The sequence below is a fragment of the Saimiri boliviensis genome, chromosome 14 (assembly GCF_048565385.1).
Source record: "Saimiri boliviensis isolate mSaiBol1 chromosome 14, mSaiBol1.pri, whole genome shotgun sequence".
Lineage (NCBI taxonomy): Eukaryota > Metazoa > Chordata > Mammalia > Primates > Cebidae > Saimiri > Saimiri boliviensis.
In genome coordinates, this window is record NC_133462.1 from 51,250,155 (window position 1) to 51,277,411 (window position 27,257).

General features: G+C 53.5%; 1 protein-coding gene, 1 long non-coding RNA gene and 1 pseudogene across 5 annotated transcripts; 2 read left to right on the forward strand and 1 right to left on the reverse strand.

Moving 5' to 3' along the window:
* Positions 1–1,890: 1,890 nt before the first annotated feature.
* LOC101054009 (large ribosomal subunit protein eL31-like) lies at positions 1,891–4,442 on the reverse strand (annotated as a pseudogene).
* A 130-nt stretch (positions 4,443–4,572) lies between these two features.
* On the forward strand, positions 4,573–12,088 carry LOC141581189 (uncharacterized). The gene is made up of 2 exons (XR_012513718.1): positions 4,573–4,959; positions 10,409–12,088. It is a non-coding gene; the product is annotated as an uncharacterized LOC141581189 (long non-coding RNA).
* Positions 12,089–13,568: 1,480 nt separating this feature from the next.
* TNNI1 (troponin I1, slow skeletal type) lies at positions 13,569–26,661 on the forward strand. Of its 4 annotated transcripts, XM_074385053.1 has the most exons (9): positions 13,584–13,676; positions 16,642–16,918; positions 17,340–17,373; positions 19,987–20,028; positions 20,593–20,724; positions 22,331–22,420; positions 23,872–24,048; positions 24,926–25,035; positions 26,281–26,661. In XM_074385053.1, the coding sequence occupies exons 5-8, from the start codon at positions 20,599–20,601 to the stop codon at positions 25,031–25,033; spliced, it is 501 nt and encodes a 166-aa protein (XP_074241154.1). In that variant the 5' UTR covers positions 13,584–13,676; positions 16,642–16,918; positions 17,340–17,373; positions 19,987–20,028; positions 20,593–20,598; the 3' UTR covers positions 25,034–25,035; positions 26,281–26,661. The 4 variants fall into 4 exon arrangements, with proteins under 4 accessions (XP_074241153.1, XP_074241154.1, XP_074241155.1 ...); XM_074385052.1 differs by lacking the exon at positions 16,642–16,918 and having other exon boundaries at positions 13,569–13,676; XM_074385054.1 differs by lacking the exon at positions 16,642–16,918 and having other exon boundaries at positions 17,320–17,373.
* Positions 26,662–27,257: the final 596 nt, after the last annotated feature.

Genomic DNA, 27,257 nt, shown 5'->3' on the forward strand with positions numbered 1-27,257 from the left:
GAGGGAGACCCAGGACCCCTTTACAGGGCTTGCTAAGGGCTCCAAAGACCTTTTGTTTAAGTCAGTTAAATCTATTAATATTCTCCGTATCAGAAATCAAAACTGAGAATAAAGTTAAACATACGTATATTTGAAACAGAGTCTTGCTCTGTTGTCCAGGCTGGAATGCAGTGATGCAATCTTGCCTCACTACAGCCTCCACCTCCTGGGTTCAAGCTATTCTTGTGCCTCAGCCTCCCGAGTAGCTGGGATGACAGGCATGTGCCACCAAGCCTGGCTAATTTTGTATTTTTAGTAGAGACTGGGGTTTCACCATGTTGGCCAGGCTGGTCTTGAACTCCTGAGCTCAAGTGATCCACCCACCTTGGCCTCTCAAATTGCTGGAGTTACAAGTGTGAGCCACTGTGGCCAGCCTAAAATATATTAATTCATTTAGTAATTATAATAGGTCTATCTTACATGTAACTTAAACATTTTATTGTATGTTATAAATAATATAACAATGTATTATACATTATAAATAATGTAAAAAATAAATACAAATAAAGTATCATTATTTATTATAAATAAAATGTTTTGTGATAAAATTATGGAGCAGAAATACCTAGTGAAGAGTGGCATTGTTTTACATTTTTATGAATCCTTTTAATTAAAGACCTAATAGAAAACAGTTGCATTTTCCTATCTGCTCTGCAGTCAATCTGTTTGCTAGAAATACAACCGAAAGCCGGGCACGGTGGCTCAAGCCTGTAATCCCAGCACTTTGGGAGGCCGAGGCGGGTGGATCACGAGGTCAAGAGATCAAGACCATCCTGGTCAACATGGTGAAACCCCATCTCTACTAAAAATACAAAAAATTAGCTGGGCATGGTGGCGCATGCCTGTAATTCCAGCTACTCAGGAGGCTGAGGCAGGAGAATTGCCTGAACCCAGGAGGTGGAGGTTGCGGTGAGCCAAGATCATGCCATTGCACTCCAGCCTGGGTAACAAGAGTGAAACTCCATCTTAAAAAAAAAAAAAGAAAGAAATACAACCGAAAATATCTAGTTTTGCATAGATACGTAGTCAGAAAAGAGAGAAGTATTTTAATAGCCTTTTCAGAGAACTGTAAATATTCTTGGGTACTACATATCAAAACTTGATAAGTGGGAGTTTCTTAAGGGTTAGCTACAATGTACAATCTGAAACCTATCAGTAAAGTTGTTTTTTTTTTTTTTTTTTTGAGACGGAGTTTCGCTTTTGTTACCCAGGCTGGAGTGCAATGGCGTGATCTCAGCTCACTGCAACCTCCACCTCCTGGGTTCAGACAATTCTCCTGCCTCAGCCTCCTGAGTAGCTGGGATTACAGGCATGCGCCACCATGCCCAGCTAATTTTTTTGTATTTTTAGTAGAGACGGGGTTTCACCATGTTGACCAGGATGGTCTCGATCTCTTGACCTCGTGATCCACCCGCTTCGGTCTCCCAAAGTGCTGGGATTACAGGCTTAAGCCACCGCGCCCGGCCTTCAGTAAAGTTTTAATACCCGGTTACATTAAATTCCGTTGATTTATCCTGCACTTTGAGTAGATCTTTCACCCATGCATGACTTTGTGACATTATGCCTTGGTCATTTGGAGGATACTGATGTTCTGAATTATATGTATTTTCCAAATGTTGACACATTTCATACATTAAACAATGATAAAAAATTTCATCCTTAATATCACCATTGACAACTAGAATTTTTCAAGATTCAAATTTTTGTTGGAAGGCTTGAATTGTATAATTGGCAACAAATACTCTGAGCTGTTTTCCTTGGAGTTATAGGCTTAGGCTGGGTGTGGTGGCGGATGCCTGTAATCCCAGCACTTTGGGAGGCTGAGGCCGGAGGGTCACCTGAAGTCAGGAGTTCTTTTTTTTTTTTTTTTTTAGGCAATTTTTAAAGTTTATTTGATGTATTTGATGATCAGCGATTAGTTCTCATCCACATTGACTGTCTGTAGATTTTTGAAAGTGGTAACAGGTACATAGGTAACCAAAGTATAGAGCTTATTCGGTGGCTCTTCATCCTCATGACGTTTCCTGGACACCGCACATGGATTCGGTATGGGATGTTCCTTATTCCTTTGGCCCAGACAGCTCTGTGGAGCCTGGTATCAATGTGCACATCGGCTGTTCCCATCGCCCTCATGGCAACTTTGTGAATCTCTCGGAGTGCCCGCGGGACACGCTTCTTGAAGCCCACTCCATGGATGCGCTTGTGAATGCTGATGGTGTATTCTTGGGTCACCACCTCATTGATGGCAGAAGACCCTTTTTCTTCTCGCCATCCTTTGCGGGAGCCGTTCTGTCGGGTCTGAGGTGGAAAAAGCGAGGTCAGGAGTTCTAAACCAGCCTGGCCAACATGATGAAACCCTGTTTCTACTAAAAACACAAACATTAGCTGGACTGGGTGGTGTATGCCTGCAATCCCAGCTACTCGGGAGGCTGAGGCACGAGAATCACCCCCTCCTCTGGGGGGTGGAGGCTGCAGTGAGCTGAGATCCGGGTACTGTATTCCAGCCTGGGCGACAGAATGAGATTCTGTCTCAAAAAAAAAACCCACAGAAGTTACAGGCTTACTTTGATCATTTGTGAGAAAATATCTACCAGTGGTCAAGTCCAGTTAACAGCAGTTTTTGTTTTTCTTTTCATCTCTCTTTTTTTTTTTTTTTTTTGAGACAGGGTGTCCTACTGCTGAATTTCGGTGGCTCAATCTCTTCCCTTCCCTTCTTTTTTTTTTTTTTTTTTTCTTCTTGAGACTGGGTTTCACTCTGTTGCCTAGGCTGGAGTGCAGTGGTGCAATCTTAGCTCACTGCAGCCTCAACCTCCCAGGCTCAAGTGGTCCTCCTGCCTCGGCCTCCCAAGTAGCTGAGACCACAGTGTGCACCATTATGCCTGGCTAATTTTTGTATTTTTTTGTAAAAATGGGGTCGTATATGTTCCCCAGGCTGGTCTCAAACTCCTGGGCTCAAGTAATCCTCCCGCCTTGGCCTCCCAAAGTGTTGGCATTACCAGTGTGAGCCATTGCATCCAGACAATAGTTTTTCTTTTTTTTTTCTTTTTTTTTTTTTGAGACGGAGTTTCGCTCTTGTTACCCAGGCTGGAGTGCAATGGAGCGATCTCGGCTCACCGCAACCTCCGCCTCCTGGGCTCAGGCAATTCTCCCGCCTCAGCCTCCTAAGTAGCTGGGATTACAGGCACGCGCCACCACGCCCAGCTAGTTTTTTTGTATTTTTAGTAGAGACGGGGTTTCACATGTTGACCAGGATGGTCTCGATCTCTCGACCTCGTGATCTACCCACCTCGGCCTCCCAAAGTGCTGGGATTACAGGCTTGAGCCACCGCGCCTGGCCGACAATAGTTTTTCAATCCCTCCTTTTCTCAAGTGAAAATGATGTTTTATGATGGAATACAGCACTGAGGGCTTACGTAGGTATGTAGATGTGTACTCCATCATACTTTGGTATAAGGCAGAAGTGCTATATATGCTAACCATGTTTAATGCAATTAACGTTTTTTCCTGTTGCATCAAGGACGCTTAAATGAAACTGGCTTTTTGGCTCCAATGAGTGCAATGTAGGAAAGCGTAAGGCACCAGCTTTACCCACCACTGCCTTTGCACTATCAATGCACACACCAACCCAATGAAAAGACAGATATGCTACCCCCAAGAGTTGGTGGATCCCTCGTCAAGAAGCATTACCGCATTGCAAGCCCGGGATAGTGCGTGATGGGGTGGAGGGGGTCTGTCTTAGGAGGCCTAATCCCCCTCCGCCTTCTGCTTTGGTGGAGGGAATCCAGTCCACCCCTAGCCCCCAGGCCCCTGTTCGGTTTCTGACCTCTGCTGCAGCAGCTGCACTCTGGTTATAGCCCCGTTTCCCTGCTGGATTGACAGCAAGCACCTTAGAACTGCGCCTTGGGTTCCAATTCTCCTACAGCTGAGCCCCGACATGGGTGGAGGTGTGGCTGGGAGTCCGCATGTGTAAGGAAGCAAAAGGGGGCCTCCTCTTTGTTGCATGGAGAGGAGGGTAGCAGCTCGCCCCCCGCCCTGCCCCAGGGTGAACAGGGTGGGACCCCATGAAATCCCTGCCCTCAGCAAGAAGCTCAGCCCAGCCTCAGAGTTTTGGAGAGGTTGTCCTATCCTGGCTGGGGTCTGGAAGGACCTTCATTCGACTTGCTGACTGAGAAGGTTCCACCCTGCTCGATTCCTTCTCAAGCCTCCTGCAAAATAATCATGGGGTTGAGGCAAGGGCGTGAGAGCGGGGAGGAAGGAACGCTGGGGGCCGGGGGCTGCGGAGGGACGGGGCTTTGGAGGAGAATGGAGTGGGAGGAGGAAGCGGTCAGGGAGGCGGGATGCTCACCAGACGCCGGGGCAGGGCTCTTTGTCTGTGTTGGCACCTGCTTCCCACTGACATTCATGGTCCCAGCCTGGGCACGGGGTGGAGGGGCTGGTCATAGTTCAGGGTGACCTCCCAGGGCCTGAGTTTAACATCAACAAAGGCCCAGTGCCCAGCTGTTGTTTCTGTGTGTGTCTGAGCACATTGTTGGAGGGGCTAGCAGTTCGTCACCTGTGTCAAGGTCAGTGAGTGGCCGTGGCTGCTCCTCTCTGGGGGAGGGGCAGTTGGGGCCCAGATACTCCAGGTGCCAAGACCTTGAATGAGATGGCTTCTCAGCCAGCCCTTTCCTTGTACCCCTAGTCATGAGCCCCCCTCCCCCAGCCTTATTTCAGGACCCTGAGAAACAAAGATCGCTCCGGAGCCATGAGAGGCAATTGCCTGCACTGTGTCTGGTCAGAAGTTGCCTCTGTACTGGGTCCTTGTTCATTCGTTTATTCAATGAGCATTTATTGAGCAGCTACTATGTGTCAGGCACTGTGCTGCCCACTGAGGATACAAAAATGAGTAAGACGTAGTGTCAACACTCCGGTTTCTCCCAGGTGAGTAAACAGATGACTTCGATATTGTGGATGCCATGTAGGGAAAGAGGGACATACCGGGCTGTGGGGCCTGGAGGAGCAGCTCCTAATGCAGCCAGGGGTGCTCAGGGTAGACTCCCTGGACGAGTCAGCGCTCCACTGAGACCTGGAGGATAGGTGGAGTGGGAGAGAAGAGACTTTGGAGATGCCTCTGCTGCTCTGGGGATGTTGAATAGTTCTGTGCAGCTGAGCCAGGGGGCACAGGGGCCAGGGAGCTGTGAGGCTGTGATTGTGAAAGCGCTTGTGACTTGACTACAGGTTTGCATTTCATCCCCATATTGTCATCGAGGTAAGTGGTTTGGGCGGAGGTGGGATGGAGAGGCTTCCGGAGCAGTCAGCGCGGGGAGCAGCGAGCGGGCTGCAGCAGTGAAGCTGGCAGAAGGCGCCGCCCGAGCAGAGACCCTGGCGTGGGTCTGTGGAGGAGGGCGGGTCAGGAGGCCCCGAGGGGAGGAGGAAGCAGAGGGGGTAACCCTCAGATTGCTGGTTTGTCTCAGCGGCTGTGGCTGGGCCTTTCTGTGACAAGGAGAACAGAGAGGGAACAGATGGGGTTGAAGGTGGGGCCAGAGAGTGAGGCGGGGCTTGGTGGTGCCCAGGCGGCTGGGCACACGGGCCAGGTGCTGGCGTGGGCTAGGGACGGCAGGCTGGGATGCTGCCGCCACAGACTCACTCTCCCCTCAGCCTTGGCACTAAGTGTATCCCTCTGGCAAAGAAGAAAATAATTTTCGTCCCTCGCTGTCTGCTGCGTGGGAAGATGGGAATGGAGTGAGCATGTATGAGGGGATCAGGAACGTCGAGGGGCTGCGTCCAGCTTCCCAAATCATCCACGGGGCCGCACCGTGCTGAGGACAGTGGTGGGGACAGGGCCAAGGTTCATCATATGTCCCAGTGCCTGGCTTGATGCCTTCTAGAGGGGCGTCTGGGGGGGCTCCAGAGTTCCCTGGGTCTGAAGCAAGGGTGGGAGGGCAGCACAGGGGACGGGCCGCCTCTGCTCAGTTCAGGGGCCCCGCTGAGGGCTGAGCACAGATGGAAGTGTCGTGTCTGCCTAGAAGCGGTGTGTTTAGGTGTTTCTTTTTTTCTTTTTCTTTTTCTTTTTGAGACAGAGTCTTGCTTGTTGCCCAGGCTGGAGTGTAGTAGCACGATCTCGGCTCCCTGCTGCCTGCGCCTCCCGGGTTCAAGCGATTCTCCTGCCTCAGCCTCCCGAGTAGATGGGATTACGTTGCAAGCCACCATGCCCAGCTAATTGTTGTATTTTTAGTAGAGACAGTGGGGTTCTACCATGTTGGTCAGTCTGGTCTCAAATTTCTGACCTTGTGATCTCCCCAGCTTGGCCTCCCAAAGTGCTGGGATTCCAGGCACGCACCACCACACCCAGCCTAGAATCTATGTTTTGACAAGCCCACTCCAAAATTCTGATGAACCATAAGGGTTTGAAAACCACTGTGGGTGGGGTGGGGTCAGGGGCCCGTTCTGCTGCACACCATGCTGGGTCCGGAGGGAACAGATGAGGGGAGAAGCCATGTCAGCTGCCCCTGGGGACAGAGTTTTCAGAGGGAAGGTGGAGCTGGGCACAGAAACACAGGAGAGGCAGTGCCTAGAACCAGCTGAGCATCGGAGACACAAAGTCTTGTGCAGGAGAGCCGGGTGGGACCTGGTGGGCGGGTGGCATGAGGTGGAATTGGGAGAGGGACGCAGTGACCTGGTGTTCCAGTTCCCAGGGTTGCTAACTGCTCACGTGCCAGCTTGAAAGTAATTAGTTTCTAGGGAGGGGTCTACACCCAATTAGCTAGCTCACTTTCCGTCACCTTCCTCTGCATTCCCTTGTCCGTGGGCATACAGGGTCAGCCCCAAACCTCACCTGCTTATTGTGGGGATTCCTGGAGAGGCAGCCTATTTTGGGGAACTGCCAGTCCCGGGCTCAGGTTGTAAAGGCTCAGCACAGAAAGAGGGGGCCAGAGGTGGGAGTCGGGGTGGCCTTTGGGCCTCCCTCCTTCATCCTAGCACTGGGCTGATGGAGACACTAGGCGGGCCAGAAGAGAAGCCAGGGTGTGGCAATGCTGACCTCAAGGAGCAGGTAGTTCAAGAGAGAAGTGAAACAACAGGTTTGGCAGAGGACGGTGGGTGTGGGAAGAAGTCAGGGGCACCGGGAGGTGGTGTGGAGGGTGGAGAGTGTGAGAGGCAGCCCACTCCAGCCTGCCCACTGCTGGGACCTGCAGGGACTCCCAAGGCCCCCACCCTCTTCTGTCTTCTCTGCCTGTCCTTCACTCCCATTCACTCCATCTCCAGCCCTACCTGCCCCTCCCTGGAGGGGAAGAAGGGGCTCCTCTCACGGTGTCCCAGGGCTAAAAAGAGTGGCTAATGTTATTTGTTACTACACAGCCAAACCTCTTACAATCAACTGCATCAAGAATCAGTCATTCAAAGCATCACTTGCTGCTTTTTCTTTTTTTTTTGAGACACGGTCTCATTCTGTCGCCCAGGCTGGAGTACAGTGGCACGTGATCTCGGCTCACAGTAGCCCTGATCTCCTGCAGGGCTCAAGCCATCCTTCGCAGTAGCCAGGAGCACAGGCTTCCGCCACCACACCCAAGTAATTTTGTGTTCTTCGAAGAGGCGGGGTTTTTGCCGTGTCGCCCAGTCTGGTCTTGAACTCCTGGACCCAAGCCATCTGTATGCCTCAGCCTCCCAAAGTGCTGGGATTACAGGCCTAAGGCACCACGCTCAGCCCATTTACTGCTTTGAATGCTGGGGTGAATTATACTGAGCTTTGGGGTCACAACACTGGTCCATTCCAAGTTCCCTGTGGAAGCCACAGTATTGGCCGAAGATGAGGACATTAAAGTCACAACGATGGCCCCTGTTTACTGAACACTTACTATGTGCAGGGCTGGTGAAGGAGCACGGACTTTGGCACAGAGACCTGGGTGCAGCTCCCAGCTCCGCCTCGTCCTTGCTGCAGGACCCTGGGTGATTGCTGAGCCACTGTGAGCCTGTTTCCTTGTGGGTAGAGTGGGGTAAGCCATAGTGCCTACCTCAGAACGTTACTGTGAAGCCTCAAGGGGTATATACCAAGAACCAACATTTGTTCAGCATTTGCCTTGTGCCAGGTCTTTGCAATGCCCTTAATACACAGCACTTCATTGGAGCCTCATAGCAACCCCCGGGGCGGGCACCATCATTATCCCCATTTTACAGATGAGGAAGTGGAGGCTCGGAGGGATACATTGCTAAGCTTCACTAGTGAGTGAAGGTGAGTGGCAGGGCCGTTTGCGTCCCAAGCTGTGTGTTGACTTACCTCACTGTGCTGTCTCTAATGCCACAAACTTTCATGTGAGGCTGGTTTGTGGTGAAAAATGGAGGGTGACAGCCTTTTGCTTTCTGTGTTCCCTCTGCTCTAGTCCCCTCAGCCCCCAGCCCTGCCCCTTCTCAGAACTCAACCACAGAACAGAAGGCTGGCCCCGGAACAACAATGGGCTGTGGGTGGAGAAGGCAGGAGGGACACAGGATTGGCTGTCACTGAGGCAAAGGCCCCTGAGTAGCGGGGGGAGAGCCCGTGTCAGGAGGGGCCGCCGGGAAGACAGATGGTCTGGGCTTTGTCACTTGCTAATTTGGGTTTCTTTACTTCCCAAACCAAGCCAGGGCAGCCAGGGCTGACAGGTGCCAGCCTCTGAGGTGATGCGCCCTGACTCCACAACCCACGGCCTTACAAGGCTTAGCTCCTCTGGCCAGACACTTCCTTCCCTTGCCCTGTGGCCTCCCCAGCCCTGGGAGGGGAAAGGATGACACTGGAAGCCGGTGGCACTAGAGGCCGGAACCCCCCCCATGCCTTCTCCTCTCACTGACAGCCATCCTGAGTCCCTCTTTCCTAGCCCTGCCCCTTCCTCCTGCCATCGAGCCAGCTCCAGTTCTCACTCTTTCTCTTGGCAATTTTTCCATCCATTTCCAGCGAGCTGGGCAGTCACAGAAGATCTGAGACGATACTGACCATAGAGGCAGAGGCCGTTCTCCTGAGGCCTGGATTCTGGTTAAGGCTGCTTCGGTCTCTCCCTGGACTTTAAAAGAGGCTAAGGGGACCAGGCGCGGTGGGTCATGCCTGTAATTCCCAGCACTCTGGGAGGCCAAGGCGGGAGGATTGCTTGTCCCCAGGTGTTCGAGACCAGCCTGGGGAATATAGGGAAACCACGATTCTATTAAAAATTCAAACATCTTTTAAAAAAAGAGGCTGCGCCGGGCGCGGTGGCTCAAGCCTGTAATCCCAGCACTTTGGGAGGCCGAGGCGGGTGGATCACGAGGTCAAGAGGTCGAGACCATCCTGGTCAACATGGTGAAACCCCGTCTCTACTAAAAGTGCAAAAAATTAGCTGGGCATGGTGGCACGTGCCTGTAATCCCAGCTACTCAGGAGGCTGAGGCAGGAGAATTGCCTGAACCCAGGAGGCGGAGGTTGCAGTGAGCCGAGATCATGCCATTGCACTCCAGCCTGGGTAACAAGGGCGAAATTCCGTCTCAAAAAAAAAAAAAAAAAAAAAAAAAAAGAGGCTAAGGGAAAGCCATCAGCCTTGTCCTAAGGAAGGGGACCGCTTGGAAGCCAGGCTCAGCCTTAGGTACCTGTACACCCTTAACCCGCTTTGCAAATGAGGAAGCCGAGGTTTAGAGAGGAGGCTGCACAGCTGGGTCAATTCTGCAGTGAATCTGAATTCAGGTTAGTGTCTAGACAGCCTGCAGTAAGGCGAGGGCCATTGCCAGGAGGGGAAACTCCTGTGGTCTAGAGTAGGGCTTGGACATGAAGCTGGATTCGGAATTCGAACAAGATCAGTTTCAGCATTTGGCATGCCGTGTGCAAAATGGATTGAGAGGGCAAGCGGCCACCTCGATAAACCAAGCAAAACAGCAGACAGCAAGAAGGTGAAGGTTCTAGTAGGTTAGGGATAAAGACAGGGACAGGGATTATATTACGGTTAAAGGATGGTGAGTGTTAGGAGTAGAATTGGGTTAAAGTTAAGGTTAGGGAAGTATCTTTGCATTGTGGGCAGCGTGACAGACTTACGAGACCTGACCCCTCACCCTGTGGGCTCTCCTTTCGGGGCCTGGGTTTCCTCACAGGTACACCGATTGAACTGGACAGTCTTCCCGCTCTGGCATCCTTTGATGCTCTCAGCAACAACAGAGCTGGCTTTCCTGAAGGCCAGGCCCTGGTAGGGCTGGATTCTGACCTGCTCTGTCTCGGGGCTGCCTTGCTCTGAAACCTGGACTGATTCATCTCACTGACCCTCCTAGGCTCACCATTTTCCTGGCTGGACTATGAGATCCAGGGCCCAGCAAGGCACTGGAGAACGTATTAGTTTCCCATTGCTGCTGTGACAAGCCAGTATACACTTAGTGATTTTAAATAACCCAAACGTATTATCTTACAGGTCTGGAGGGCAGAACTCAGAAGCATCTCCCTGGGCTGCAAGGCAAGGTGATGCGAGGCCTGCTGCCCCCTTCAGGCTCTAGGAGAGGAACCGTGCCGTGGCCTTTTCTGGCTTCTAGAGGCTGCCTGCATTCCTTGGCTCGTGGCCTCCTTCCGTGGTCAAGGCTAGCAGCATAGCATCTTTTCTGACCTCTGCTTCCTTTACCACATTTCCTTCTATCAACCCTGCTCCTCATCACTCACTCAGCTGAGAAGGACACTTGTGATTAGATTGGGTTCACCAAGTTAATCCAGGATAATCTCAAGGGTCTTAGCGTAATCACATCTGCAAAGCCTCCTTGCCATTTAAGGGAACAGATTCACATTTGCATTAGGGCATGGGCACCTATGGGGGCTATGATTCAGCCTAGCACAAAGCTGCCTGGGGCTCTCCAGAGCCAGGAGCCCTGTTTCCGGCTCTGTGTCTGGGAAGGGTCCTCCCTGAGCAGCCAGCAGCTGTGTCAGACAGAACCTCATAGCTCTGGACAGCCTGCCCTGCAGGGAGAATGGGAAGCCTGGCCCTGGGCTGCTGTGCACTGAGAAGGGGGAACTTTTCTGTAGGCAAGGAGGGAGGAGAAAGGCTGTGGAGGCTCACTTGGCTGGGGCAGCGAGTGGGTCACGAGGCTGAGACCTCCAGTGGTGGTCCCTCAACTGGATGTGGGCGGCCTGGATCATTGGGGCCTGCTCTGCGCCCACTCTCTATATGAAGGTAGATGGGGTCAGGGACAAGGGCAGCAGGGCATGGCAGTCTTGCTTCTGAAGTCCACCTTTGAGTGACAGCAGGAGAGAGACCTAGAAAAGTCAGTGTGTGAACTGGGGCCGAAGGTCAGGGCGGATCTGAGGGAGTGAGCTGGAGGCTGGGAGGGAGTGGAGGCAGTGTGCAGGGATGGCGGGGAACTGGGACGTTGAAGTGAGGGGCCCTGGCCGCATGCTGCCCATCAGAGTGTGAGGATGCATCACTCTGAGTCTGAGATTCCCTGTGGTTCCTGCCCAGGGAAGGCCCCCGGCTGTGCTGTGCTCGCCACGTCTTGCCGTGGACATCCCGGCCACCTACGTTCTTGGCTTCTGTTCACCCTGCTTTGTTCTTCTGTTGTCAGCCTGTCTTCTTTATTTTTCCTTTTCAAAAAGCAGGATAATTCAGGCAGAGAATTTATTTTCTGAGAATATCAAGGCCTTTTATTGTATAGGCCAGTCATGGTGGCTCACACCTGTAATCCCGGCACTTTGGGAGGCTGAGGCAGGTGGACCGCTTAAGGCCAGGGGGTCGAGACCAGCCTGGCCAACATGGAGAAACCCCACCTCTACTAAAAATACAAAAAATAGGCCGGGCGCGGTGGCTCAAGCCTGTAATCCCAGCACTTTGGGAGGCCGAGGCGGGTGGATCACGAGGTCAAGAGATCGAGACCATCCTGGTCAACATGGTGAAACCCCGTCTCTACTAAAAATACAAAAAATTAGCTGGGCATGGTGGCACGTGCCTGTAATCCCAGCTACTCGGGAGGCTGAGGCAGGAGAATTGCCTGAGCCCAGGAGGCGGAGGTTGCGGTGAGCCGAGATCGCGCCATTGCACTCCAGCCTGGAAAACAAGAGCGAAACTCCGTCTCAAAAAAAAAAAAAAAAAAAAAAAAAATACAAAAAATAACCAGGCATGGTGGCACACCTGTAATCCCAGCTATTCAGGAGGGTGAGGCAGGAGAATCACTTGAACCTGGGAGGCAGAGGTTGCAGTGAGCCAAGATCACGCTGTTGCACTCCAGCCTGAGTAACAGGCGAGACTCTGTCTCAATAAATAAATAAAAGGAAAGTTATTGTATACATCATAATAAGCCAAGGCAATAAACTCCAGGAGGCTCGTCTCCCAAGCCCCTAACTTCTTCCTCCCTCCAGTTGCTCCTTTTGGCTAGAGCCCACCTTCATTACCATCCCAGCCTCTCTACCTGGACTCCTACACCCCCAACTCCCCTGCCTCCCCAGACCCTGTCCTTTCTCCCTGACAGCCTGTTCACACAGAGGCTTCTCAAAGGTGACCTGACCAGAAAAGACAGAGCAAACTCTATTAGGCAGCAGAATGTTGGTGTAGAGAGGTCAGGGCCTTTACCTCTGTGGGCATGGGGGTGTGGCTCCTTAGGACCCCCGTGCCCGCTACTCTCTCCCTCTCCAAATGGGGAGCATGGCTGGGGCTCCCGAACCTCCTGCTGCTTGGGAAGCCTCTCTCTGGCATCCGAGAGGGGTCAGTGTCCTGCCTCAACCCATGAGATGACAGACTATAATAGCCACAGGATTAACATAGCAGGCATTGTCTTTCTCTGACTATAGGGTTGGTATTATGTGTTCATCAACCATCCTAAAAATACCCAGAAGACAGGTGCAGCCCCGGCACCAGTCTCCGGGGATCTGTTGGCTTCTGGCTGGAGATGAAGATTAGGGCAGGGGAGAGGTGAATTCGTCTCACCGAGTTCTAGGCATGGGACTCGGGTGTCTCATGATCTCAGGAAACTCACCTGGAGGGGGATGCAGTGTCTGTAGACCCTAGGACCTCCCTGAGCTTAAAGGTGGCCCCTGCTGCCGCTGCTGTTCCATTCAGCCTCGGAAACTCTTGCTGAGTTCAGCCTGCAAGACTGCTCACATCACTCCCCACAGCCAGCACCCTCCTAACCCACGTGCATCAGGGAGCCAAAAATCCCTGCAAGCTGAGTCTTTAGCCTTCTCCGGCTTTTGGAGCATGGGTTCGGAGGCCTCATTTCCATATTTCCTAGTAAGAGAGGTGGGGTTAGTGACAGTCCTCTTCCCCAGCCTCCAGGCCTTCGCTGTGGCCCCTGGCTCTCCCTTACTCCTCCTCCCTGTCTCATCTCTGTTCAGTCCCCACACCTGGTCTGGCTGTTCAGTTTCTCCCTCCCTGCGGCTTGAGCCTCCCTAGGCGGGTGCTGGGGTCACTCGGTGGCACCTATGTGCACAGAATGTGTGTGTGCTCCAGAGCCACAAACTCATGTGGCTCTCAGCCTGTGTGCCTGTTGTGTGCATTGCAGCACGCATCTGCCCTGTGAGGGGTGTGTGTGGTGGGAGGGGTGGGAGGGAGGAGGGGCCGCAGGAGGGGGCAGTGGGTCTGTTCTATTTTTACCGGCCAGTTGCTGCTGGCCACAGTTTTCATAGACTCCCCTTGGCTCTGCCCCTCACAGTCTGCAGTCTATCGCGAGGCACAGGCCAGTCCCGCTCCACAAGGACTGAACGAGGTAAGCGTCCACAGCCCAGGACCTCAGATCTAGGTTCATCCCAGGCAGAGAACCTGGGGCTTTTGTTTAAGGAGAAAGCAGGTCTTGGAGCTGGAGGAAACCGTTTCTTGCCCGTACAGTTGGTTTGCTGGTAGAACATTCCTAAAATACTCCCAAGGCGTTTGGTCCCACAGAATGGCAGCTCTCCTGCAAAACTGTTGTGAGAGGCGAAAGCTTTTCCTGGATATTAGGAGGCTGGGAGCGAGGAGCAGAATCTTCCTCGAGGTTCCTTAGGAGCCCCAAGGCAGAGCCTAAGGGATGGTGCTTTCACACGGGGTGCCCAGCAGGGTGTGGGAGGGAGAAGCACCCAGGGGAAGGGGTGGCCCTGGGATCGGGGAGCCGGAGCCGAGGGGCTGCAATTGCAAGCTTAGGCAGAGCCGGGTGAGTGCTCCAAGTCAGCTATGCCTGCAGCAAGAGAGAAGGGGGGTTCGGGTGCAGGACTCCCAGGGAGCGCAGAAGGCAGGGCCAGAGCCCTCTGCTGACCAAGGAAACCATCTTGCTTCTGTGTTCTTTGTCTTTGAGGGACGCTGTCTGCTCCCTTTGCCCATTCCTCTGTACTGCAGCACGAGAGCAGGGAAGGGCAGACCAGCAACCCCTCTTGACCGCTCCCGCTCCGTGCTCCCGGCTCTGAGGAGCCGCAGTAGGTATTGGGGGTCCTCTTGGAGGAAGGCAATGGTGGCAGCATTTTGGGTTGGGGCACAAGAGCCAGTGAACACATAAGCCAGGGCAGCATCTACAGGGCAACCCAGGGCTTGGAGCAGGGCGCTATGCGGTGGTCCCTGACTCGGATGGGGGCTGAGGGCAGCATCTGCCACCGGCTCTGGGAGTCACAGTCCCACAGCAGGTCTGAGATTAGGCTTCGCTGTTCAGAGCTCAAGATGGGGTTGTGGTGTGTGGTAGGAAGCCCAGAGCCATGGGTTTGGGAGTGTGGCCTGTTAAATAACCATCAGTTAAGGAGGACAGGGATGCCCTTGAATGGGGGTCCAAGGTCAGGGGGCGGGAAGCAGGGGCAAGCACATCAACCTAACTAGATACTTGTGGACGTGATTATTGGGTGTGGAAAGCGATCAGCTTCTTCTCCTACACATACACTCTTTCACACACACACACACACACACACACACATACTCTCTCTCTCTCTCTCTCACAGTCACTTACATACATTTACACACACACACTCAATCTCATAGAGTAGTTGATCGTCCCTTCCATGCTGCAGAGCTTCAAGGAAGGGAAAGCCCAGCTCCGAGGCAACCATCAGAGACTTTGCACCCTCCCTTGGGTGGAGGATTGTCTCATTATCTCCTTGCTTGCTACTTGTGGGGGAGGTGGAATCCTGGCTCTCCAAGCCTTCCAGTGGCTGCTATCTACATCCTGACTTCTTATCAGCCCTTGCTTGTCTTCTGCAAGGCCTGGCAAGGGCCCCTGTCTGGTGGGTGTGAGAGCACAGGCTGAGGCCTCTTGCCTGACATGGGACCCCTCGGCCTGGCATTTGTCAGTGAGGCAGGCGGGGGGCAGGCCCCAGAGCTTGGCGGGAGGTGGAAATTGCCTTGGCAGGTAGGGCCCCACACTGGGGATCGTTGGCTCTCTGAGGGAGGGAGGGAAGCATGATCCCTGCCAAATGCCCACCAAGGACAAGGCACATCCCAGGGAGGCAGCCACAGACCTGGTGCCCTCTGGACGCTGGCATTCTTGGAGGCTGGTGACGGACAGATGGGTCTGGAGGTGGCTCTTCACCAGCTGGTGTTTCCTTTGGACTTCCTCAGCGTCTTTGCAGAAGCAGAGCCCTCAGAATAAGCAGCTGCCTACAAAGTCTAATTCCAGCCAGGCATCTCAGGAATTCATGGATGGTCTCCACACCCCTCCCTTTGTGCCCCAGCGTGACAGCTGAGACTCGGGGTCACACTACCCCTCCCCCTCCTCCACCCCAGCCTTGCCCTCCCCTGGTGGTGGAGGCAGAGGTGGAGGGTTTCTGACCCAGTGGGAGATTCAGGGGAGGTAGCCAAAGCTGTGTTCACGGGGATCTGAACAGTGCTTCATGGGCAGCAAGGGAAAGGAGAGAATGCGGGCAGAGGAAGGGGTGGCTCTGGGATGAAATTAGTGGCAGGCGGGCACTTTGCAAAGGTCCTTTAAGTGGTGCCCACCTCCTAGGCCCCGCAACCAGGTTCTTGACCCAAGTTCAAACTCCTGCCCCTGAGCTCCATGCCTGCCCCCTCCACACACACTGGGCTCTCCCACCCTTCACTTCACAGCCTGGCTCAGCACTCCTGTGTGCCCCTGCCCACCTGCTCCCCACCTCAGCTGTCCCTTTCCTTGTCCTGAGCTTTTGCACAGTTCTCCCCACTAACCCCCACCATTGGAATGCTCTGTGTCCAGGCCCAGGCAAGACGGTGAAGGATGTCTGGCTTTGGAACATCTCCCTCCACAGCCGGACAGACCCCCTCTTTGGCCTGGGCCCCAGGATCACCTGGTCAGGGGGCTTTGAACTGCGTCACCGCCAAATGTCCTCACAGAAGACCACGGGGCTGCTGTGATAACCCCCTTCCACCAGTGCCATTTCGCTCTTTTTGTTCGTTTGTTTGACTTTTATTTTAAGTTCAGGGGCATGTGTGCAGGATGTGCGGGTTTGTTACACAGGCAAACGTGTCATGGAGGTCGGTGGTATCAATCATTTCATCGCTCAGGTAGGACAGAGGTACACATGAGTTAGTTTTCCTGATCCTCTCTCTCCTCCCGCCCTCCACTTTTTGATAGGCAAAATGCCATTTTGCTTTTACTGATCGAATTTACTTTACTTTCAAGTAAGATTAGGTTGGAACAAAGGAGTCAACCAAATCATAGTAATTTAATAGTATTTTAATTAGTTGCTATTAATTAATAATAAACATCAAACGGAAACCCACTGATTTAACCCCTAATTTTGCAGAGCGGAAAACCAGCCCAGAGAGGGGAAAGACACTAGAGTGCACACAGGATTCGCCTGGCCTCGAGGCTCATCCTCTCCCTCTCAGGGGCCCCCACTGCCCCACCCCGGGGGTGCCAGTTGCATTGCCATCTGTGGATGGCGTTGTGCCATGTGGCAGCAGCCGTATTCCAGCATCCATTCTACTCATTCGCTTTCCAAGCCTTCCTCTCTGAGCCCTTCGGTGACCACCCTTCATTCACAGGATGAAGTCTAAACTCAGCTGGTCCCGCAGGGCCTCGTGAGTGAGCTACACTCTCACCTGCCAGTCACATTTCCTGTGGGCTCCATTCTGCTCCCCACCGGGGTTGGCAAGCTTTATCTGGAAAGGGCCAGATAGTAACTATTTTAGGCTTTGTAACTGCAAATTCTTAAAAAAAAAAAAAAAAAAAAAAAGCTTACCACTCTTTAAGCAAAAACAGGCTAGGGGCCAGGTTTGGCTTATGGGCTGTGTTTGCTGCCCCCTGCCCTGCAACCCTGTCCCATCCTGACCTGCTGGAATGCAGTGTGTCTGATTTCTTCCCTTTGTGTTCTAACTCTGTCTCCCAGGCTGGGCTGCAGACTCCCGAGGCCCAGCTGGGCGGTGGGCGGTGGGCGGGGGGCGGGAGGGGGAGGCAGGGGTTTCCACTTTCCCTCATGAAGGATTCCTTTGTGCCCCCTAGGTGCTGTCCCACTGCCACCATGCCGGAAGTGTAAGTAGTCTCACCGCCACCTGGGGCCCCTTTGCCACTGACTTCAGCCCCATAGTGGAGGCACCATGTTTTCAACCTCCACAAAGCTTTTCCCTAAGAGATCAGATCCTAAAACAGAGACGGTCCTTGATGGTTCTCCCGCGTTGCATCTACGTGTCCTCCCAGCCACCGGGTGAGGCTCACTCCCAGGTCGCCCTGGGAAGGCCTTTTTGGCCTGTGCGTCAGAGTTTTCCCGTCTTGATCTATCAGGTGAATTGCATGTACCAGGCCACCACTTAACAATGGTGCAGTAGATGAACGAAGCTTTAGGAATTTACCCACATGCCCACGGATGGATGCTTCTACGTTACTGGAACCCTACCCGGAGGCTTCCCCGAGGCCTCCCTCACCTTCCACCACTTCTCCCCAACTTACGACGTCCAGTACCTCCCAATAAGAATGCCTGGTAGTTCAAAGGGCTGTTGGGTTTTATTCTATTCTGCCGGAACTTTGAACCACTCTCCCTGCCTGATGCCTGATGAGCGTCTGGCTCACGGTCATCACCGGCCTGTTGCCCCACAAGCTGGTCTGTGAGGCTCTCGGCTGCACGTGTCATCCTCATTGTTCATACTCACTCTGTGCTCTGCTCTTTCCTGTCCTTCCTGCGGTGGATGCCTGAAGCGAGGTAAGTGATATTTGGGGTGTCTCTGTTCTGGTTAACTCTTCTGACTGGTAAAGGTGGGAAGGTGGGGTTGGCATCGGAGGAGAGGGGAGAGCTTGCGTTAAGGTCTGGTGGGGGTGCCAGGGGGTGTAGAGCATTTAGTGGCTGAATACATTCCGGGAGATGGAAACCTCAGGCGAAGATTCTGGATGTGGGGCTTCCTAGCGTCGAGTGAGTTGCTGTGCCAGTGTACAGTGTTGTCCAGGGACTGGTGCTGCAGAGTCACACCCAGCCCTGCTGCAGCACCTGTTCCTGGAAGGTCATCCCGGAAGGTTGTCCTGGGACTGGTACTGCAGCCTGGGCTGGCTGTGACTCTGCACCCTTGCTGAGCACAAGCTCTTCCTCAGCCGCTCTCAGAGCTGGTCCAGTCCTGGGGAGACCATCCTGTTCCTTGCAGAGCTGATCTTGTGCAAAGCTATATTTGAAGGGTAAGGGATAGTCATTGGGTTATTCCACCCTTGTCCAGTGGCTGAACACTGAGCAAGGAGCAAAGAGATGTCCTTAAATCCCCTTCAGGCCTTAGAGAGCCCTGACACTGGCCGTTCTGGGCACTCCAGACTTACCAGGCTGCTGAGATCACAGCCTATGTACAGTCCAAGGATGGAGATGGCAGGAATAGGGATGTGGGCTCAGCAATGGCAACAGTGAAAATTAGTGCTATTGATGGAGGGGACGTTTGGCACAGAGATTCTCAGTAAGAATTGAACATGTTACCTTTCCACATTCATATGAATTTCTAAGTTTTGCTGAGGCTTGTATTAAAGTGTGTCCCCACTGACAGATGGTCAAATGATGTGGCCATCAGCTCGCCCAGTGGCGGGGAAAGAAGTCCACAGTGAAACATTTACCGTGTGTGCCCATTACGGTGCATGAACCATGGGGGCGGTGCTTAGAGTCATAGCCCCTTTCTCTTGAAATGGCACTTATCTGAAACATGACAAAAATCTTTAGGAGAGGAAAAGACGAACGAAGCACTCTGAACAGTCAGGATAGAAGTTACACATTCTATGTGCTGAAACTCACTATTGTCTCTTATGAGAACTTCCCTGTCAAAGGGAATCACGTCTACCTCACACAGTGGAGTGACAGGTGAGAGCCATGCTCCCCCAGCTCGCAGCACGTTAAGTCTGGGTAGGATGCTTACTTAGCTTAGGCGCTGAGAAGTGACTGCCTACAGCCCAGAAGAGATATTCGTGCTCAAAAGGCATCACAGTCTCATTAGTTGGGGGTGAAGCAGCCCTAACTTACCTTTGCCAGCCCCGAGGGACCACTGTCACAGGGCTAGGACTAGGAAGCAGGAACATGTTTAGGATTTTTGATAATAAAATAGTGCTTTGATACCTTAGATTTGTATGGGTAGTGTTAACATTTTAAAAGGTTTTGAGGTCTACATAGACATATTTCATTTACCTGGGAAATTCACAGCTTGTTTATTCAGTGAGACAGATCATCAAAGTATTGCTGTATGGTATTATGACCTGGAGTGTGAAAATGTACATAGCTTTTATGCTTTTCAAAGGATTTGCACATCCATGATCTCATTTCACCTGTGACAACTCTGTGAATTAAGTAAGCAGTCAGTGGGCGGCGAGCTCATAATATCCTTATTTACAGACGAGGAAGGAGGTGCCTCTAGAAGCCATGTGACCCTCATAGTATCTTACAAGATTTCAGCAGCAGCAGAGTCAGAGTGGGAAGTTAAGGCTTCGGCCCCTAAGTCAAGGTGGCTGACTGCAGCTACTCTCCGAACTTCAGGGGTTAAATTGCAAAGATGAGCTTTTAAGGCACCATAGGGTGAGCAGAGAATTCTGGATAAAGATAGAGAACCCTGGCTGGGACTTGTCCTGGCCTAGACCAGAACTCCAGTTCTGCAGCCTCTGCCTCACCACCTCTCTCTTTCTCTCTTCTTGCCCACAGAGAAAACCCAAGATCACTGCCTCCCGCAAACTCTTGCTGAAGGTGAGGCTGGGGGCTGGCTGCAGGGGGATGCCCAGTGGGAGGCAGAGGGGCAGCAGAGCAGACTCTGAAGGGAGGGTTACAGGAAGGAGAAAAGAAGGAGGCCAGAGCGAGGATGATGAGGGGCACGAAGAGCCCAGCATTGCTAGAGCCAGCGCCAGGCTCAGGTGGTCAGTGGGTGGGATCCTCAAGTATGGATCCTGGCACCCGCCTGGGGTCCTGAGAGGAGGTGGTGATCAGCTTCAGAGTGGAAAGCTACTAGCAGGCAGAGGGACTTACTTTATTTTCATATGTGTTTCTCTGTTTGGGGCTTTGTGGGTCAAAACAGACAGTTAAGTGGGTAAGAGGAAGGCAGACTGTCAGGGAAAAGCAAATTTCAGGGCTGGAGGAATGTTGTGTGTGGCCACTTGGTGTACCCTCATACATGGCCTGCCCATGGCCGCTGCACACACGTCTACACTGGATGGTGGTCTCAGAGCTGGCCCAGCCTGGGGCTGCCTCACCCTCATTCCCAGATGCCGGGTGGGAGATGCGAGGCCCCCGGTTCAGCAGGTTTGTCCTGTCCAGAGCCTGATGCTGGCCAAGGCCAAGGAATGCTGGGAGCAGGAGCACGAGGAGCGTGAGGCTGAGAAGGTGCGCTACCTGGCAGAACGCATCCCCACGCTGCAGACTCGAGGTCTGTCCCTCAGTGCCCTGCAGGTGAGCCTGGCCGGTGGGGCGGGGCGGGGTGAGGCTGGAGGCGCTGTGTGCGTGGCTCCAGGGACCAGGCGGCAGGAGCCTGAACTAACACCAGCTCAAGGCTCTACAATTTACATGGCATCCCTCCCTTGTATGGTCTCATTTAATCTTCACAACCACCTGCAAGATGGGGATGTTAGATCCCATTTTACAGACACTGAACTGAGCCTCAGAGGCGAGACGTGACTTGCCTGGGCGGGTCGAGCCAGGGCTCCAGCTTCACAATCAGCCAGTGTGGTGGCAGGGAGTGGGGAGGTGGCCAGGGTTTAGAGAAACCCCCCTTCTCCAAGAACTTGTCTATCCTTTCCTAGAGTTTGGTCTTTAACGTTTTCAGAACACTGGTAAATTGTTTAAATGCCAGTTATTATAGAGAAAAGAGACTGGAAGGAAATATATAAAAATGTTACTGAGTATCTCTGGCTGGTGGCATCACTAGGTATTTTAATAATACTTTGTTTCCAAGATGTCTACAATTAACACATTACTTTTATGATAAGAAAACAATTTTGTTTTGCTGGGCACAGTGGCTCATGCCTGTAATCCCAGCACTTTGAGAGGCTGAGGCATGTGGATCACTTGAATGCAGGAGTTCGAGACCAGCCTGGGCGACATAGTGAAAGTGAGACATTGTCTCTACAAAAACTTTAAAAAATGAGATGGGACGATCACTTGAGCCCGGGAAGTTGAGGCTGCAATGAGCCATGATGAAGAATACTATTTTTTTTTTTTTTTTTTTTTTTTGAGACAGAGTGTCACTCTGTTGCCCAAGCTGGAGTGCAGTGGCGTGATCTTGGCTCACTACAACCCCCACTTCCTGGGTTCAAGCAATTCTTCTGTCTTAGCCTCCTGAGTACCTGGGACTATAGGTGCACGCCACCACGTCTGACTAATTTTTGTATTTTAGTAGAAATAGGGTTTCACCATATTGGTGAAACTCCTGACTTGAACTCCTGACTTCAGGAGTTGTCTTGAACTTCTGACTTCAGGTGACCCACCCGCCTTGGCCTCCCAAAGTGCTGGGATTACAGGTCTGAGCCACAGTGCCCGGCCAAGAATACAATTTTTTTTTCTTTTTTTTTTTTGAGATGGAATTTTGCTCTTGTTACCCAGGCTGGAGTGCAATGGTGCAATCTCAGCTCACCACAACCTCCGCCTCCTGGGTTCAGGCAATTCTCCTGTCTCAGTCTCCTGAGTAGCTGGGATTACAGGCACGCGCCACCATGCCCAGCTAATTTTTTGTATTTTTAGTAGAGACGGGGTTTCACCATGTTGACCAGGATGGTCTCGATCTCTTGACCTCGTGATCCACCCGCCTCAGCCTCCCAAAGTGCTGGGATTACAGGCTTGAGCCACCGCGCCTGGCAACAATACTATTTTTTAAGAAAGCACATACAGGAGCGTCAGAGTGGAGGAGATTGCCCACCATGAGCCTCAGAGTGGAGGAGATGGTCAGCTCCTCTCTGAATCCCAGGACTTGCAAAGGCTCTGGGGAGAGGGTCAAGGGCTGGAAGCTGATGGCTTTGCTCCCGTCTTCTTCATGCCTGCCTGATCCATCTGCCTCCTGCAGGACTTGTGCCGGGAGCTGCACGCCAAGGTAGAGGTGGTGGATGAGGAGCGATATGACATCGAGGCCAAATGCCTGCACAACACCAGGGAGGTGAGTCTGAGGAAGGGAAGGGGCACAGCCAGGGTGGGCTGGGTGGGGGGAGGGTGGGCATGGATGCAGCAGCCATGGGATGTCCCCTCCTTCCGAAGGGCCTGGGAGGGGGCCACTTAGCAGGAAGCTTGCACACGCTTCTCCACACACATTTGGCTTCTCCACACTAGCCCCATAGGGCTGGAGATGGGCAGAGTGGAAAATCACATGTGAAAAGTACAAACTTCCTCCCTACCTGCCATGTGGGCTCATCAGCCTAACAGAAGCACTCTCTTTATCCACCTACACAAATAATCATGTGCCTGTTAATAAGGTCTTACCTTTGTGAAGTGCTTTCATTGCATTACGGCCTTTGATCCTCCCTACATGTCTGTGGATGAAGTAGGGGCTATTATCTGCACCTTGCAGAGAACACTGAGGTTCAGAGAGGCCAAGGACTTGGCCTGAGTCACACAGTGGGGGTCCTGGGACCAGTGCTGGTCTCTGGTTCCCACTTCGGTGCTCTGTGCTCCCTTAGCATGGGGTGTGGGAGGATTCGCTCCATCCGGAGCCCGCTTCAGTGGGGCGAGGCAAAGCGGGGAAGGACAGGGCTCCTTTGGGGCATCTGAGGAAGGGGTAGGGAGGGACCACAAGCCACCTCCCTCCTTCCCCCTTCTACCCACCAGGAATGATGATATGTGGGGTCACCAAGCTCCTAAGATTTCCCTCTAGACATCACACCCTGGAAATTCCTCCAGGGGTCCAGGACCTGGAAGCTTATCACCTTGCTGGACCAGGGCTGTGAGCTGCTTTGAAGGCTCACTGGGGAGTAATAAGTTAGAAGCAGGGATGAGGCTGCAGGAACAAGAGGAAGCAGGTCTGCGCTCCACACAGGGCTTCCAAACCATGCAAATCTCAGTCTGGGGGGGGGCTGCCCCTTTTATTCAAGGGTACAGGGTTAGCAACGGCTAATAGGCTTTATGTGTCCACTTATCCATCTGTTTATCTGCAAATGTGCAGGGGCTATTTGCAAAGGGATGGGTGGGTCTGAGCGTCTTAGAGCAAGGATCCCTCACCTTCGGGCTGGGGACCAGCACCTGTCCATGGTCTGCCAGGAACCGGGCCACACAGCAGGAGGTGAGCATTCCCGCCTGAGCTCTGCCTCCTGACAGATAGGCGGTGGCATTAGATTCTGGTAGGAGTGAGAACCCTTTTGTGAACCGTGCATGCGAGGGATCCAGGCTGTATGCTCCTTATGAGAATCCAACTCGTGCCTGACGGTCCGAGGTGGAGCAGCTCCATCCTGAAACCACCCACCACTTCTCTGTGGAAAAAGCATCTTCCACCAAACCGGCCCCTGGTGACTGCTGAGAGGTCTGGCTCCAGGGGTGGACAATTTAAGGTGCGTCTCAGGAAGGGTGCCCTGCGGCTAGCTCCCTCTCCAGTGAGACCCAGGCCCTTCTCGCCTGCAGATCAAGGACCTGAAGCTGAAGGTGCTGGACCTCCGCGGGAAGTTCAAGCGCCCGCCCCTGCGTCGGGTCCGCGTCTCGGCTGACGCCATGCTCCGGGCCCTGCTGGGCTCCAAGCACAAGGTGTCCATGGACCTGCGGGCCAACCTCAAGTCTGTGAAGAAGGAAGACACAGAGAAGGTGAGGCCGCTTTCCCCAGAGCCTCCCACCCCCCCGCCCTGCTGGTTTTCCCCCGTCAGCCCCTCACACAGCCTCAGCCAGGCCCAGGAGCTCCTGCTAGAGGCCAGTCAGCTTGACAGAACATTCTAGAATGTTGGGAGACCAGTGTGGGAAGAAAGAAGGAAGACTTGCTCCCTTCCTTCAGGCTGCTCCCAGTCTGACGAAGAAACTGGAACACCGAGAAAGCTAGACCCCAGACTGAGACATGAAGTAAAAACCTGTACCCAGTGTGAAGGGAACGTGGAGATTTAGGGTCATGGTGGAGACGACTCCCAGGTCACCGCAGGGAAGGGAGACCGCAGCTTATACATGAGCACAGATGTTGGAGAGCTGAGATCAACCGCCCAGCAGCAAATTATTCACAGTTTGGTTGAACTCACAGTATACGTGCTCTCCAAACTGATAGGCTCTGTAAGAAACAGGGGTGACAGGAACATAGTCTCTGGCCCAAGAAGATTCAGAGGAGAAGAGATGAGCCAGGCAGCGTACTGAGAGGGAATGGGAAGGCTTCTCGGAAGAGGTTGCCTTGAGCCTGCAGAGACTGCCAGACCAGGAGGGTGGCGTGGGGCCTCGGAGGCAGTTTCGCTGAGGTGCACTGAGGTGGGAACCAGTCCCGTAGCTGCCACTGTCACCCAGTGCTCCCAAGCCACACAGCTGCCCTTTCCCTGCGGGGCCTCAGCTTGGCCCATGTCCACCTGCCTGGCAGAGTCCTAGGATCTTACCAGCTGGGGAGCGGCGTCAGGATCTCTTACCATCCGAGGAGACTGGTTTTCTATGACCCAGCTTCTCCTGAGCCGGGGGGCTGTCCAGCCTGGTAAGTCCCTGGTGTCGACCACAGGAGCGGCCTGTGGAGGTGGGCGACTGGAGGAAGAATGTGGAGGCCATGTCTGGGATGGAAGGCCGGAAGAAGATGTTCGATGCCGCCAAGTCTCCAACCTCACAATAGAGGTACCTAGAGACCAGCTCCCTTCTCGGGTCCGGCAGGGTCTAGAGCAGGCATCCCCAAACTACGGCCCAGGGGCCACATGCAACCCCGAGGCCATTTATCCGGCCCCCTGCCGCACTTCAGGAAGGGCACCTCTTTCATTGATGGTCAGTGAGAGGAGCACAGTATGTGGCGGCCCTCCAACGGTCTGAGGGACAGTGAACTGGCCCCCTGTGTAAAAAGTTTGGGGACGCCTGGTCTAGAGGATAATGACGGAGTCCGCAGGCAGCAGGCGGGTCGTACCCAGTGTGGTGCAGGGGGGAAGGCCCCGATGAGACTGATGAGGGCCAGTTAGCTGGGCTCAGTCCTGGCTCCAGCACCGTGATACCATGGGCATGTCATTTCTGTTTGGGGGTGCTTTTTATTCCCTACGTCTATGAAATTGGGGGCTGTATCAAATCAGCGGTTCTTCAAGTGTGATCCTGGGACCAGCAGCATCTTCATCACCTGGGATGCACGTGATAAGCCCCCACCCCAGATCCACTAAATTGGAAACTCTGGGGTGAGGCCAGCCTTTTAGGTGATTGCGATGCACACGAGAGTTTGGGAACCACGAGGCTAGAGGACCCCTGGGGCCCGTCCGTCTCTGACTTTCTGAAAATCTATGCTCTTTTAAACATCTCCTGGCGATGTCCTTTATTTGTGCTCCCTGCAAAGCACCCAGCAGTCACAGTACCTGTTCCCAAGGAGCTACCACTCAGAGAAGCTAAGGCTTCTCACCCCCTGAGGAAATAGCTGGGGAAACTGAGCAAAGCAAGGAAATTAGGCCACATGAAGCCCTCTACGGAAGTGCTGAGAGAACGGGCAATAGGGCAGGCATCCCCCAGATAGCACTGGTCGGAGCAGGCGCTCTCTGAGGACGTGATGGGTGAGTGTTAGCTGGTAAGGGGAAGGGCACGTCTAAGTGCTGATGGTGCCACAGAAGCATGGAGTTGGGAATTAAGCAGCCATGGCATAGCAGGGTAAGGCCAGGTAAGAGCTGAGGGCTGCCGTGTGGAGGAGCGGTGTGAGGGGTCCCAAAAGGCGGAGAACTGTGCCCACGGACTGAGAAGCTGAGGTTTTGTAGGAGCTCCTACTAATGAAGATCCAGCCAGGGGTGTGCTAGGGGTGAGAAGCCCTGAGGCTGCATGTGCTGTAGGTAAGTCAGGGATTCATGCGCTGCACACAGGGCCGCGGGAACTGATGGCTTCACCTCTTTGTCCCTACAGGCCAGCTTGTTGTGCTGTGCTCTGGGCTCCTGCTTCATGCTTCTTCTCCAACCCAGCTCACTCACCTCTCTGCCCGTGTCCAGAGCATCCCTCCCCACCCCCACTTCTTCCCTCCAGCCTGCATGCCCTCCTCAGGAACTGGGAACACACAGATACCCAAGAGGCAGGACAAACGTGTCTGAAGACCTCACCCTGGCAGAGCGGGCTTCCATCCATCCACAAGGCTCCTGGGGCTTCCTGGCCACCCCGTGGTGTCACAAGTGGAGGAAGAGGAGGGAGTGAGAGCAGCTTTCCTCCAGCCCCGTGCCACACCCCTCCTATGATGTGTACAGTGTCCACAGGCATCTCAGCCTCTTCATTAAAAACCCAGTTTCCCGGTCATTTCTGCAGCTCTGACTGAGCACTGAGAAGAAAGGGAAGACACGGGGCTTGTGAAGAGAGGGCTCAGCTGGGCTCCAGTCACTCTGTCTGCATCTGGAGCTCGGGATCTGAAGGGAGGGCTAAGGAGTTGGTGGCTGCTTGCCAGGGTCCCCAGATCCCCTGCTGCCCAGTCCCTGTGACATTACACAGCACACATTCACCACCCAGGGTGCTCAGCTCACCAGAGCCCTGACCTCCGAGAACTGCCCCGGTCCTGCCCCCGGACTCTGGCCGTCAGGAGAGGCCTGTCTATTCAGAGCTGCTTCTCCTGCCAGATTTCATGCTCTCCTTCCTCTGCAAACCTGGATTCTCTCTCCCTGATGCCTGCTGGCTGTACCCGAAAGTGTTTTGGTCAATCCCTCACCTGGCCCTGCAGCACAAGGCGCGAGGCCTGCAGTTCCAGACATGGCCACCAGGTGACTCCTTCCCTCTGTCCTGGGCTCTCCTGTCCATCCCGACTCCCTCTTCCACCTTCACTCACCCTCCCTCCAGTTATTTCCCCTTCACACTCCTGCACTGGTCCTGTCCCCCAGGGCTGATTCTTTCCCGGAGGTGGG